The 12,708-nt window shown below is 36.7% G+C and overlaps 2 protein-coding genes across 4 annotated transcripts; one reads left to right on the top strand and one right to left on the bottom strand.

Moving 5' to 3' along the window:
- Positions 1 to 308: 308 nt before the first annotated feature.
- On the top strand, positions 309 to 11,338 carry LOC110626782 (1-phosphatidylinositol-3-phosphate 5-kinase FAB1B). 3 transcript variants are annotated; one of them, XM_021772859.2, is made up of 11 exons: positions 309 to 2,038; positions 2,380 to 3,126; positions 4,224 to 4,377; positions 4,528 to 4,872; positions 5,211 to 6,080; positions 6,170 to 6,501; positions 6,894 to 7,017; positions 7,098 to 7,286; positions 8,524 to 10,059; positions 10,216 to 10,482; positions 10,632 to 11,338. In XM_021772859.2, the coding sequence occupies exons 1-11, from the start codon at positions 1,422 to 1,424 to the stop codon at positions 10,959 to 10,961; spliced, it is 5,511 nt and encodes a 1,836-aa protein (XP_021628551.1). In that variant the 5' UTR covers positions 309 to 1,421; the 3' UTR covers positions 10,962 to 11,338. The 3 variants fall into 3 exon arrangements, with proteins under 3 accessions (XP_021628551.1, XP_021628552.1, XP_021628550.1); XM_021772860.2 differs by having other exon boundaries at positions 2,377 to 3,126; positions 7,098 to 7,268; XM_021772858.2 differs by having other exon boundaries at positions 2,377 to 3,126.
- Positions 11,339 to 11,485: 147 nt separating this feature from the next.
- Positions 11,486 to 12,478, bottom strand: LOC110626783. Its single transcript, XM_021772861.2, has 3 exons — positions 12,226 to 12,478; positions 11,908 to 12,038; positions 11,486 to 11,765 (listed from the first exon to the last, which is right to left on the bottom strand). Exons 1-3 carry the CDS (start codon positions 12,376 to 12,378, stop codon positions 11,630 to 11,632), a joined length of 420 nt encoding a protein of 139 aa, XP_021628553.1. The 5' UTR covers positions 12,379 to 12,478; the 3' UTR covers positions 11,486 to 11,629.
- Positions 12,479 to 12,708: the final 230 nt, after the last annotated feature.

Below are 12,708 nucleotides of genomic sequence, written 5' to 3'. Positions count from 1 at the left end.
TCTAAAAAATATATAAAAATATCATGGAGTAAATTATTATAATTTTTTCATTAATATCCTAAATTTTATGTAATATGGAATGAGTGAAAATAAATTCATTTTATAAAAAATCAATTAATAATTTTTTGATAAAAATGATTTGGAGTGAGTGAAATTTAATACATTTGCAAATAAATTAATAAAAGTATATGATAAAATTAGAAGTTTTTTAATGAAAAATTTAACATAGAAAATACAAGCAGAAAACTATGATATAATATATTAATATGTGAATAGAAATGGTAATTTATCGCCATATATCGAAACAAACTAAACAAACAAAACTGATAAAGAAAGGGAACATTGCTATCGTTGCTTGGGAAAGGGAAAAGAAAAGAAAAGAAAGAAAAGATCGACTCCAGAAATTCTCATATTAAAAATATGATATATTAGCAGAGGATTATATTATCTGATCGCTTATTCAGGAGGAATTTTATTGATTGTCGGCGGCTATTTGATGATGGGTTTCATTTTAGCATTATCTTCTTCCAGTCTCTTTACATGAAAAAGCGCCAGAAATTCACGATCATGAATTTATGGTTGTGATCAACAATTGGATCATATTGGTTCTTTGACGAATCGCTATCTGGGTAGGCGGGCTTTTGCAAAATCACCACCTACCCTTTGTCACGGATTCATTGACTACGTGGCGCGAGTCCCTTGGAAAAGAAGATCTTGATTTTGGTGGTATTGTTGTTATTGCTCTTGATTGCCTTTTCGAGGTAAAATTTGGTTCCTTATAAGAAGTATATACAAATGGAAATAAAATTCTTCTATTTCTTATTGGAAGATTATATCTAGATATATTTTATCTTGGAGTTGTTTGGGATATTGGTTTTTTCAATTAATCGAGTTGTAGAGGACAGGCATTTGTGAGTTGATTCATTAGAAGAAGCATGTTTTGATGCATTGAGATGGTTTTATGCGGTTTTATACAGTTATCAGCTTCTGGGTTCTTTCAATTCAGTGTCCTTTTGGTTTTATGTACAATTTGTTTAGGGACTTGGGTCGTTGATAATTGAACTCTACTTTATGGTTAAAGAGTTGTATATCAGCATTACGTTTTCTGATGAAGTTGGAAGTGTAGATTGAGGTATAATTGAGGTTTTCTAAAGGAGGCAGTGGTTTAGAAGATCTATTATTTGGACGGAGCGGCTACAGTGCTGTTATAGATTCTCATTGGCCTGTGATCTTTTGAAATATTACTGGAGCGTGTTAATATCAGCAACATAGTTGTTCTTTTTTTTCTTTTTTTTTTTAATGTATATATAGCCTTGTGAGGATTTTGTTTCCTGATGATGCTAAAATTTTTGGGATGAGGTTTTCTTGAGAGTGACAAATGAGTTTAGCATGATGAACGCGTCTGTAAGGAATGTTTTTAGATGGATTCTCCTGACAAGACATTCTCTGAGCTAGTTGGCGTGTTGAAATCCTGGATCCCTTGGCGATCTGAGCCACCTACTGTGTCAAGGGATTTTTGGATGCCCGACCAAAGTTGTAGGGTATGCTATGAATGCGATTCTCAATTCACAATAATCAACCGTAGACACCATTGTCGACTTTGTGGCCGTGTTTTCTGTGCCAAGTGTACAGCGAACTCAGTTCCTGCCCCATCTACTGATCCAAGGACTCCACGGGAAGAGTTGGAGAAAATTCGGGTATGTAATTATTGTTTCAAACAATGGCAACAGGGGATAGCTACTTTTGATAATGTGATTCAGGTTCCCAGCCTGGATCTCAGTAGTTCACCATCAGTGGCAAGTTTGGCCAGCACTAGCGAAACTGCTAACAGTAGTACCTTCACTCTTGGCTCGATGCCATGCTCAGTTGGCCCCTATCAACGAGGTCAACAAGTTGCCTGTCCCAGTGCACATCAAATATCTGAAATGGAAACAAATTTATCAGATAAACAAAGAGAATTGGCATTGGGAAGGAGCACTGGCCTTGGTGCGGACATAGGCTACCAATCTCCGAACCAATATGCGTTTTCTATGAACAGGTATGATAATCAATTAATCATCGCATGTTATATACTCTTTGTGCTGTTAATATCTAAATCAATCAAGTATATTTTGTTAGTTAATATAGGTTTCAGAAACTGAAGCACTATTTATCAGCTACTGAAAGTGTACCTTTTTTAAATGTCACAAAAAATGCATTTTTATTATCAAGCAAAATAATATCGTACAATTTCACTATATGCATGACTACACTTGCATTAAATTTATTAGGTGCTCACCAGGCATAAAAGGGGAAAAATACCAGTGTTTCCTATGTAGATTTTTTGTTCATTTATAATGATTTGTTATTTGATGGTCTTTCATTGTTTGGCATCAGAAGTGATGACGATGATGATGACTATGGTGTATTTCGCTCTGATTCTGAAATGAGGCATTTTCCACAAGTTAGTGAGTATTTTCACCATGTTGAGTTTGATGACGTGAGCAATGATGAAGGAACACATAGAGCTCGTCTTGATGGAGAAAATATTGGCTCAAAAAGTTTAAGCAGTTCTCCATTGAACCATACTTTTGGCTTACATGGTGTGGAAGGAATTTCACAGCCTGGGAAAAAAGATGGTCTTGATATGGATGATGAGTGTGAGGCACCCTCCTCCATGTATCCTGGGGAAAACTGTGATGCTGAACCTGTGGATTTTGAGAACAATGGACTGCTCTGGCTCCCCCCTGAACCAGAAGATGAAGAAGATGAGAGGGAAGCTGGTTTGTTTGATGATGATGATGATGATGACGATGACGATGCAGCTGGAGAGTGGGGGCGTTTACGCACCTCAAACAGTTTTGGAAGTGGAGAATTCCGTAATAGAGATAAGCCGGTTGAGGATCACAAGAAGGGTGTGAAGAATGTGGTTGATGGTCATTTCAGGGCTTTGGTATCTCAACTATTACAGGTTGAGAATATTCCTGTGGGTGATGAAGATGATAAAGAAAGCTGGTTGGAAATTATTACATCTCTGTCATGGGAGGCAGCTACACTATTAAAGCCAGATATGAGCAAAAGTGGAGGAATGGACCCTGGTGGATATGTGAAAATAAAGTGCATTGCTTCTGGACGCCGCTGTGAGAGGTAGTTGCCACTTGCCACAATGGTTCTTGTCCATGCATAACACAGTATGTTGTTGCTGTAGAACTCAAAAGACACTCCTATAGGAATGAGAAACAATTCTCAAAATTTGTATTGATTCTTGAAATCAATTCTCAAATTGCCAATGGTAAAAGTCTACCAATATATCAGTAGGAATGTAGTTACTTTAGAATTGTCAATCCTACTACTTTTAGGATTAACAATATAATTTAAAAATAATTAAAATATATTTCCTAATTAAATTTCCAAAATGTAGAAACCTAAACTTCTGAATTTAAATAACCATAACAATAACTAAACTTAATCCTAAACTGGTTAGGGTTGGCTATATTTATCTTTTTTCAACGCATTCAATTTTGTTAGATATGTAGTCCGCATTAATATTCAAGACTTGCAAATATTTTGATACTATTTCCCTCCTGGTGATCTTAAATCTCCCTAGTCCCTTCCCTTCTCACTCCTTCTCTAACTAACTTATTTAGACTACCTTACCAGTGCATTTGCTTCTCTATGTCATATATGACTAAACCATCTTAAACGAAAACTTCTTAATTTTAAAATAAAATAAATTAAAATAATTCGTAAATTTGGTTTTCCTTGGTTTCATTTATTGTCTTGTTCCACATTCTTAGACAAGGTTCCTCGATATGGATTTTTCTTTTAGTAGTTGATCATCGAGAAGGCTGTGAACAACTAAATGGTTCTCCCTGTGGGCCAGATTAGTGAAAGAACACAACTTGATAATATCACAATCATAGAAAAAACATGAGGAGATTAACATGGGAACTGATGCTTCGAATCACATCAAGAACTTTTTCCTTCAAGATCTACCATTGTTTTGCTGAAACTTTAATTAGCTCCCATTTAAGGATCTTTGTTTTTCTTCTACCATAAGATATATGGAAATATGAAGTTGAAATCTCTTATGTTTTCATAGATATCCTAACTTATGCACGCCACGGTTATCTGAAACTGCATTAGGGCTAGATCAGGATGATTTTTGTTTTTTACTTGGTTGTCTTGCTGCAGTCTTTCTAATTTCTATTTTCTTACTTGGCTTTTGATTGTTTCTTTTCTAGTATGGTGGTCAAAGGAGTTGTTTGTAAGAAAAATGTGGCTCACCGTCGAATGACATCAAGAATAGAAAGACCTCGATTATTGATTCTTGGAGGGGCACTTGAGTACCAGCGTGTTTCTAATCACTTATCAAGTTTTGATACTCTGCTACAGCAGGTAGTGATCCTTTAACAAACCACCTTCTTCTCCCAGCCATTATGTATAACTTAGCAACTTTTTACTCCTGAATGTTCATTATTTTCATTCTTTGAAGTTTGAACCTTTTCTTTTCTTCTCTTCTTTCTCATGTGTTTCCTTTCTCTCTAGGAAATGGACCATCTGAAGATGGCTGTGGCAAGGATAGATGCACACCAACCTGATGTTCTTTTAGTAGAGAAATCCGTCTCACGATTCGCACAGGAGTACCTTCTTGCTAAAGACATATCTCTAGTTCTCAATATCAAGAGGCCACTTTTAGAGCGCATAGCCCGTTGCACAGGTGCTCAGATAGTTCCTTCAATCGATCACCTCTCTTCCCCAAAGTTAGGCTACTGTGATAAGTTTCATGTGGATAAATTTTTGGAAGATCTTGGTACTGCTGGGCAGGGTGGAAAAAAATTGATGAAGACATTAATGTATTTTGAGGGATGCCCAAAGCCATTGGGTTTTACTGTAAGTCCTTGAAACTCCAAACAATAGAGATTTGATGATGATCAGATATTCAGTTTCATTTTGTAACAATTAGACAAGCTAGGAAGATTTGGCTGGTACAACTACTTTTTCAATGAGATTCATGTAGTTTTATTTCAATTCATGCTTTATCTCCTGCTGGGCATAATTTTTAGTTCATGAACTGGCTTGTCGTCTGAACACTCATCAGCATGGAACTAATGCAAAATGTGTAGCAATGCCATTCTTGTACCATTTCATTGATCTTGTAGACTTCTTCAACGATGATCAGCTGGATCCTACCTAGTTGTATTTACCTCTTTTATTTCCGTCTATTTCAGATTTTACTTAGAGGTGCTAATGGGGATGAGTTGAAGAAAGTGAAACATGTGGTCCAATACGGAGTTTTTGCGGCATATCACCTGGCTTTGGAGACATCTTTTCTTGCTGATGAAGGAGCGTCTCTGCCAGAATTCCCCCTCAACTCTCCAATAACGGTAGCACTCCCAGATAAACCTTCTAGCATTGAGAGATCTATATCAACTGTACCTGGTTTTACTATTCCTGCCAATGAAAAGCCTCAGGGACTGCACCCTAGTAGTGAACCACAGAGATCCAACAGCGTCTCCATTGCATATGTTGACTCAACAATCAGCAATTCTTCTATTGACCAAGTTGAAAGACAACCACTTACTGATGGTCCTAGCTCTCAGTCTGCTGCAGTTACTTCCTCTCACATCAATTCAACTGCATTTCTCTCTACTGTTCCTTCTACAGTGAAAGTTTTTTCAGATTCTTACTTTGAGAAGGAAAATAAAAAGGGAAATGGAGATTCTCTGTTAGCAGAAATAATTCCAGAAAACAAGGCAGGTGCCATGGGTGATCATCTTACTGTTAATGGCTTTGAGCATTCAGAAGGTATTCTAATGAATCATTCTCCAAATGATATTGGTGAAATGGTTCCCTCTCAGTCACACGGTACAGAGGTATCATCCACACAGGAAAGTAAAAGTAACTTTGAGGAGCCAGGACCTTTAAAAGAAGAATTTCCGCCATCACCTTCAGATCATCAGAGCATTTTGGTTTCCTTATCCTCCCGTTGTGTGTGGAAGGGGACTGTCTGTGAAAGGTCTCATCTTTTTCGAATTAAATACTATGGTAGCTTTGACAAACCTTTGGGACGGTTTTTGCGAGACCATTTATTTGATAATGTAAGTTCCTTTTTTAGACTCTGTTTTTATCTTTATTTATAAAATATATCCATAATGAGTTAACTAATGAGTAGTAACTTTTTCTTAAGAGTTACACATGCCGTTCTTGTGAGATGCCATCAGAAGCACATGTACATTGTTACACACATCGACAAGGCACCCTGACTATATCTGTTAAGAAGTTGTCAGAAATACTCTTACCGGGTGAAAAGGATGGAAAGATCTGGATGTGGCACAGATGCCTGAGGTGTCCCCGGACCAATGGTTTTCCTCCAGCTACTCGGAGAGTAGCAATGTCTGATGCTGCTTGGGGCTTATCTTTTGGGAAATTTTTGGAGCTTAGTTTTTCAAACCATGCAGCTGCAAGCAGGGTTGCAAGCTGTGGCCATTCTCTGCATAGGGATTGTCTTCGATTCTATGGGTATTTGTCTTTATTTCTTTAATTTATTGTTTTATAAATAATTATAAAGCTTCTTTATTATCTAAAGTAAGTTTCTTGATGTGGAAGCATAGCAATAATGTCACACGTATGCAAGCTTGATCCTAAATATGAATTTATGGCACATTAGAGAACCAAAATTGTGTGGTGAGACCATTTTGGATGTCATCAGCTGGAATAAGCCTCTTTTGGGATGATTACGGGAATGCTTTATGTTCACTGAAACTGAAAATTAAGCTCCTTGGTCTAGTTGCATTCATTTGCATAGATTGTCAAACTATATGGCAATCGTAATGAAAGCCCTTTTGTAATTTCATTTCCCTTCTAACAAATCTTCTTGATGTGTGTGTTTCTTACCAAACTTTCATGTACAGATTTGGGAACATGGTTGCTTGCTTTCGATATGCATCGATTGATGTTCTTTCTGTGTATCTTCCACCTGCAAAACTTGATTTCAACTTTGAGAACCAGGAGTGGATACAGAAAGAAACAGTGGAGGTGCAATGGTCACAATTTTGACTTCTGTTATTTCATTTAGCACTTCGTATATGAGTTTTTTAATTATCTGATTATAACAGGTTGTTGACCGGGCAGAGCTTCTATTTTCTGAAGTACTTAATGCTCTGAGTCAAATTGCAGAGAAAAGACCTAGTGCAGGACCACCAAACAGTGTCACAAAACTACCTGAATCAAGAGGCCAAATAGGAGAACTTGAAGTAATGTTAAAGAAGGAGAAGGCAGAATTTGAGGTCAGGCTTTCTCTGCATGTTAGTCTTCTAGCCCTTAGTTACATAAAAGCCATGTCCTACAAGCCCAGTTATACACATGGCTGTTGAGTTTATTAGACCATTTCAGATGATGTACATGCATGTAAATGAATTTAGAAATCCTAGTCTAAGCTGCTTTTATTTCACAGTATTTCTGTGTGTAAATCTTCAAGTCACTTGGACGAGCTAAATTTACTTACTAATGCTCTTTGAATCATTATGGAAAGTATACATTTGACTGTCTTTTAGCATATGTTAGGCCAGAGTTTGTTATTAATCTGAATCTGCTGGTGCCCTCATGTGTGTAAAATGTCAGTAATTAGATTCCTGCTCATTGAACATTTAGATTCTTGATCAACATGCTTCAATACTTTGTAATTGTCTAAGCTGCTCAAGTCAGTCCTTCTTAATCAACAAGAATGGGCCCCATCGTAACATCAGAAATATGGACTTTCATCTGCTTTGGTTTCACATTAATTTATGATAATTTTCATCTGTCTTGATTTCACATTTATGCAATTTCTATAATAATTACCTTAGTTTTTCATGGATATTTTACATCAAATTTTCATATGCTGTAGGTATATAGCTGATATTAGTTAGGTTTACAACTAAAGATTAAATTCATGAATTTAGTTGAGAAATCGTGAATTTGAAAAAGATGAATTTTTCTAGGTATTTATATCTATAGTTCTATATGTGCATATTGTTTAGGAATATTTACTATTTAATCCCTATGTTATAGGAAAACTTATTAGGTGATTCTTCGGTTTTAAAAAATACATTAAAATATTCCTAACATTAGTCCCTCCATTAATTTTAGCCATTAAGTTTTTAACTATTTAATGACTATGGTTTGGAAACACAATAATTGATCTCTCAATTTGTAAAAAGTCTATTAATTATTTCCTCTGTATCAAGGTATTTTAGATTTTTTTGCAATACTTAATGGTTAAAATTAATGGAGGGACTAATTAATAGACTTTTTAAAACGTCAAAGGCATTTTATTGTATTTTTCGAAATCGAGAGACTGACTAATGAGTTTTTCTATATGACACAGGGATTAAAAAGTAAATATCCTTTATTAAATCCAAATATATGAGTATAAAAAATTAAAGGGTATCTGTGGATAATTAAATTTGAATATCACTATTTCATATACCTCCATCAAAATGAGAGGTAAAACTTTTTGCTATATTTAATAACTAATTCTGCTTGTTCTCATTATTGTTTTAGGAATCGCTCCAAAAGGCTTTGAATAGAGAAGCAAAAAAGGGTCAGCGTGTTATTGACATTCTTGAGATCAATAGACTGCGGCGACAGTTGCTTTTCCAGTCTTACATGTGGGACCACCGCCTAATTTATGCAGCCAATTTAGATATCAACAGTCTTCAGGATAATTTGAATTGGTCAAGTTCAGGACATGAGGAAAAACCCATAGCTAACACTGAGCAGCTCACTGAGATGGATGTGAATGACCAGCCAGGAAAGAGTGTTGGCAGTTGTGACTCTCTTCCTGTAGATACAACATTGCTTAAGATCCCAGATCAACGAGCAGGATTTGGAAGTAATCCTGATCAGTGTGACACTGTCCAGAAAACAGATATGAATCAAGGTTCTAATCTTGAAAAGGAAGACCGTGCTGACCTTTCAGCTGTCATTCCCATCTGTGATCAACCTAACAGTTTGGGATGTAGTGGAAATGTTCGCAGGACTCGTTCTGAGAGCCAGGTTCCCATTGTGTCAAATTTATCTGATACCCTTGATGCTGCATGGACAGGTGAGAATTTCCCAGGAGTTGGAATATCAAAGGATGATACCAGTGTGCTTTCTGATTCTGTTGTGGCAGATTTGTCAACCACAACTACAGCACTGGAAGGTTTAGATCTAAACAATCGAGCGGAAGACCAAAATGGGCCCAAGGTCAGTTATTCACCTTCACCTGCATTATACACCAAGGCCTCTGATAATATGGAAGATTCTGTCAGCTACTTAAGAATGCCCTTCCTAAACTTTTACCGGTCATTGAACAAGAATTTTCTAGCAAGCTCTGAGAAGCTTGATACAATGGGTGAGTATAATCCAGTCTATGTTTCATCCTTCAGGGAGTTGGAACTGCAGGGTGGTGCTAGGCTCCTCCTGCCTGTGGGTGTAAATGACACTGTCATTCCTGTGTATGATGATGAGCCTACAAGCATTATATCTTATGCACTAGTATCACCAGAGTATCATGGCCAACTAACCGATGTCCGGGATTTGAATTCTTCTTTAAATCTATTTGATTCTGTGACTTCTCAGTCATTCCACTCGGTTGATGAAGTCATCATTGATTCTCTCAGAAGTCATGGGTCTATAGATGAGAGTATCTTGTCTATAACTGGATCTCGTAGCCCTCTGCTTTTAGACCCACTCTCTCACACAAAAACTATGCATGCCAGAGTTTCTTTTGGAGATGAAGGCTCACTTGGAAAGGTGAAATATTCTGTGACTTGTTACTATGCAAAAAGTTTTGAAGCCTTGAGGAGGATATGTTGCCCATCTGAGCTTGATTTCATAAGGTCTCTCAGTCGTTGTAAGAAGTGGGGAGCTCAAGGGGGCAAGAGTAATGTATTCTTTGCTAAAACCTTGGACGACCGGTTTATTATCAAACAAGTCACAAAGACAGAGTTGGAGTCTTTTATAAAATTTGCTCCTGAATATTTCAAGTACCTCTCTGATTCAATCAGCTCAAGAAGTCCAACATGCCTGGCTAAAATTTTGGGGATCTATCAGGTACTTTTTCTCTAAACCTTTAAAAATATCCTAAATTATCCTAGTCATTCAATTTAATTTTACAGCTTGCCGGGCCCATTCATTGAACTTGTCCACACGAAGTTGCATATTTTTCCTGGAATTTATTATGTATTTTCTCGCCTTTTATTTTGGAAGGTCACATCAAGGCATCCAAAAGGTGGGAAAGAATCAAAAATGGATGTTCTGGTCATGGAGAATCTTCTGTTCAGGAGGAATTTGACCCGCCTTTATGATCTTAAGGGATCTTCCCGATCACGATATAATGCTGATTCTAGTGGGAACAATAAAGTTCTTTTGGATCAGAACTTGATTGAAGCAATGCCAACTTCTCCAATTTTTGTTGGAAACAAGGCAAAGCGGTTGCTAGAGAGAGCTGTCTGGAATGATACTTCTTTTCTAGCAGTAAGTGTCAAATTCTGTGTGCATGTGTGGTTGGAGATGGCTTGTTGTGTTCAAAGCATTTGAAGTATCTATTTGATAGGTTCCCCTGCATTTCAGGCGAAATAACTTTGTTTTACATGTTGACTTGTTTTTTGCTTGTGCTGATGCAGTCTATCGATGTAATGGACTACTCGTTATTGGTCGGGGTGGACGAAGAGAAGCATGAATTAGTTCTTGGAATCATTGATTTCATGAGGCAGTATACATGGGACAAGCACCTGGAAACTTGGGTGAAAGCTTCAGGCATACTCGGTGGGCCAAAGAACTCATCCCCAACTGTGATTTCTCCAAAGCAATACAAAAAGAGGTTCAGGAAGGCAATGACTGCCTATTTTCTGATGGTCCCAGATCAGTGGTCACCTCCTACTATCGTTCCAAGTAAATCCCAGTCAGATTTTTGCGAAGAGAACAACACAGTGGGCGGGACCTCGGTTGAATGATACTGCGAGTCTCTATGCTTGTAAATTTTACATATGCATTTTGGGACAATAGTCCCACTCGGTTTTTCCCATGTTCATATATTTTTTCCTTATATTTTTATTCTTTTTTTTTTTTAATATAGGAATTACATTTGTATGTTTAGTTAAAAAAGAAAAGTCGGTAATTTTTTGTTAGGAGAAGCAGAAGAAAGCTGTTAAAGCCATAGGAATTTCAGGAAGAGGTATTAATTTGAATGACCGCTCCATGAAATCTCAGCACAATGTATTTATTCATCTATTTTTACGGTTGCAGTGTCTGAATTTCAAGATGTTTGACATTTTTGTACTTAGATTTTGATGTTCTTTCTAAATAATACATCTGGTTTTGTTTCCTTCTATGTTTGGGCATTTGATATCTCGTCCTTCGTGTATTGAAATTCCTCGACTTAGGAATGAAGAGCTTTCCAGAGGATTGGACTGGCAATTCAGAAAGTAAATTTGCTTCTTTCCCAAAATGACTTTATGTAAATGATGTTGGAACTTGATTACAAAATATGGGAAATATGATTAAGGTTTATGCTGGGCATTTAATTACATTCTGATATTGTAAGAAATGAAATACTTCTTTCCATATCGATGCAAATTATTTTAAGCACATTGACGAACATGAGGCTAGAGTTAGTGATTGATCAGCAGAATTTGTTAAAGCCTTCCCATTCGAAGTCTTCTTGCACAGCAGCAACTCCTTTGTCAGAGTTGTTAAACTCCCCACCATTAACAACTTGAAGCAATCTTTGTTGAAGCAGATTGATAATCTCTGCATCTCTGTATTCAATCAAACCATCACCCACGAACGAAAAAAGACACATTTTTTTACAATAAGATAAAATAAAAATTGTTTGATAGTCAACTATAATGAAGGGAAATAACGAATAATAATAAAATATTTTGTATTGGGATAATCTACCTTGAAGTTGAATGATATGCTGTTCTTGGAAACTGTTGATGGAACCGAGGACCTTCATCAAATCCTTCACAAATGATCTCTCCACTTTCATCTCTGTAACAAATTATGCCCTCAGATTGATTCTCAAATACCTGTTTAAATTAAGAAAAGGCAAACAAGTAGCACCGTTTCAATGATCATTCTTGATTCTTAGGTGACAATCTGATACAATTCACTTGTTTTTTATTTCATTAAACAAGAAGATCCATATTACAGCTTCAGGGACAAAGGAAAACAGAGAGGAATTGATGGTATGAGTGTGTTCAGGAGAATGAATACCTTGTGTTTGTAAGATGATCTGGGTTGAAGTGCAGGAGATTTCTTGAGCGGAACCTGAGTGTGTTGAAGCATCATAGTTTTGCCTTTAGGCTTTATGATTGAACCAGAATTTTGAAGCAGGATGTGAGGAGAAGAAAAGCTTGCTACAGCCATTGATCATAGGCAAGAGAAGGAAGGAAGGAAAGAAAGTGAAGCTAGGCAGGAATAGTGTAGTGTAGTGGGAAGATTATAAGTTTTGAAGGTTGAAAGAGAGATAAAACTTGCATTATTAACAGGGGATGTCTTGTCATCAAGCATTATAAGGTAAATACATTAAGCAAATGGACCCCATGTTGCTTATCTTCTACCTGTTGATCCTAGCAAACCCTAAGTCACATTGTTGGTTGATTTCAATTCAATTGGTTGGTGGGTCTATTCACATTGTCACTATAAACCCATGTCCCATTCATTATACTTTATGATTAGTCCTTTGAGTTTATGTAT

The sequence above is a fragment of the Manihot esculenta genome, chromosome 11 (assembly GCF_001659605.2).
Source record: "Manihot esculenta cultivar AM560-2 chromosome 11, M.esculenta_v8, whole genome shotgun sequence".
In the NCBI taxonomy this organism is placed as follows: Eukaryota; Viridiplantae; Streptophyta; class Magnoliopsida; order Malpighiales; family Euphorbiaceae; genus Manihot; species Manihot esculenta.
This window is presented reverse-complemented; position numbering and strand designations above follow the sequence as displayed.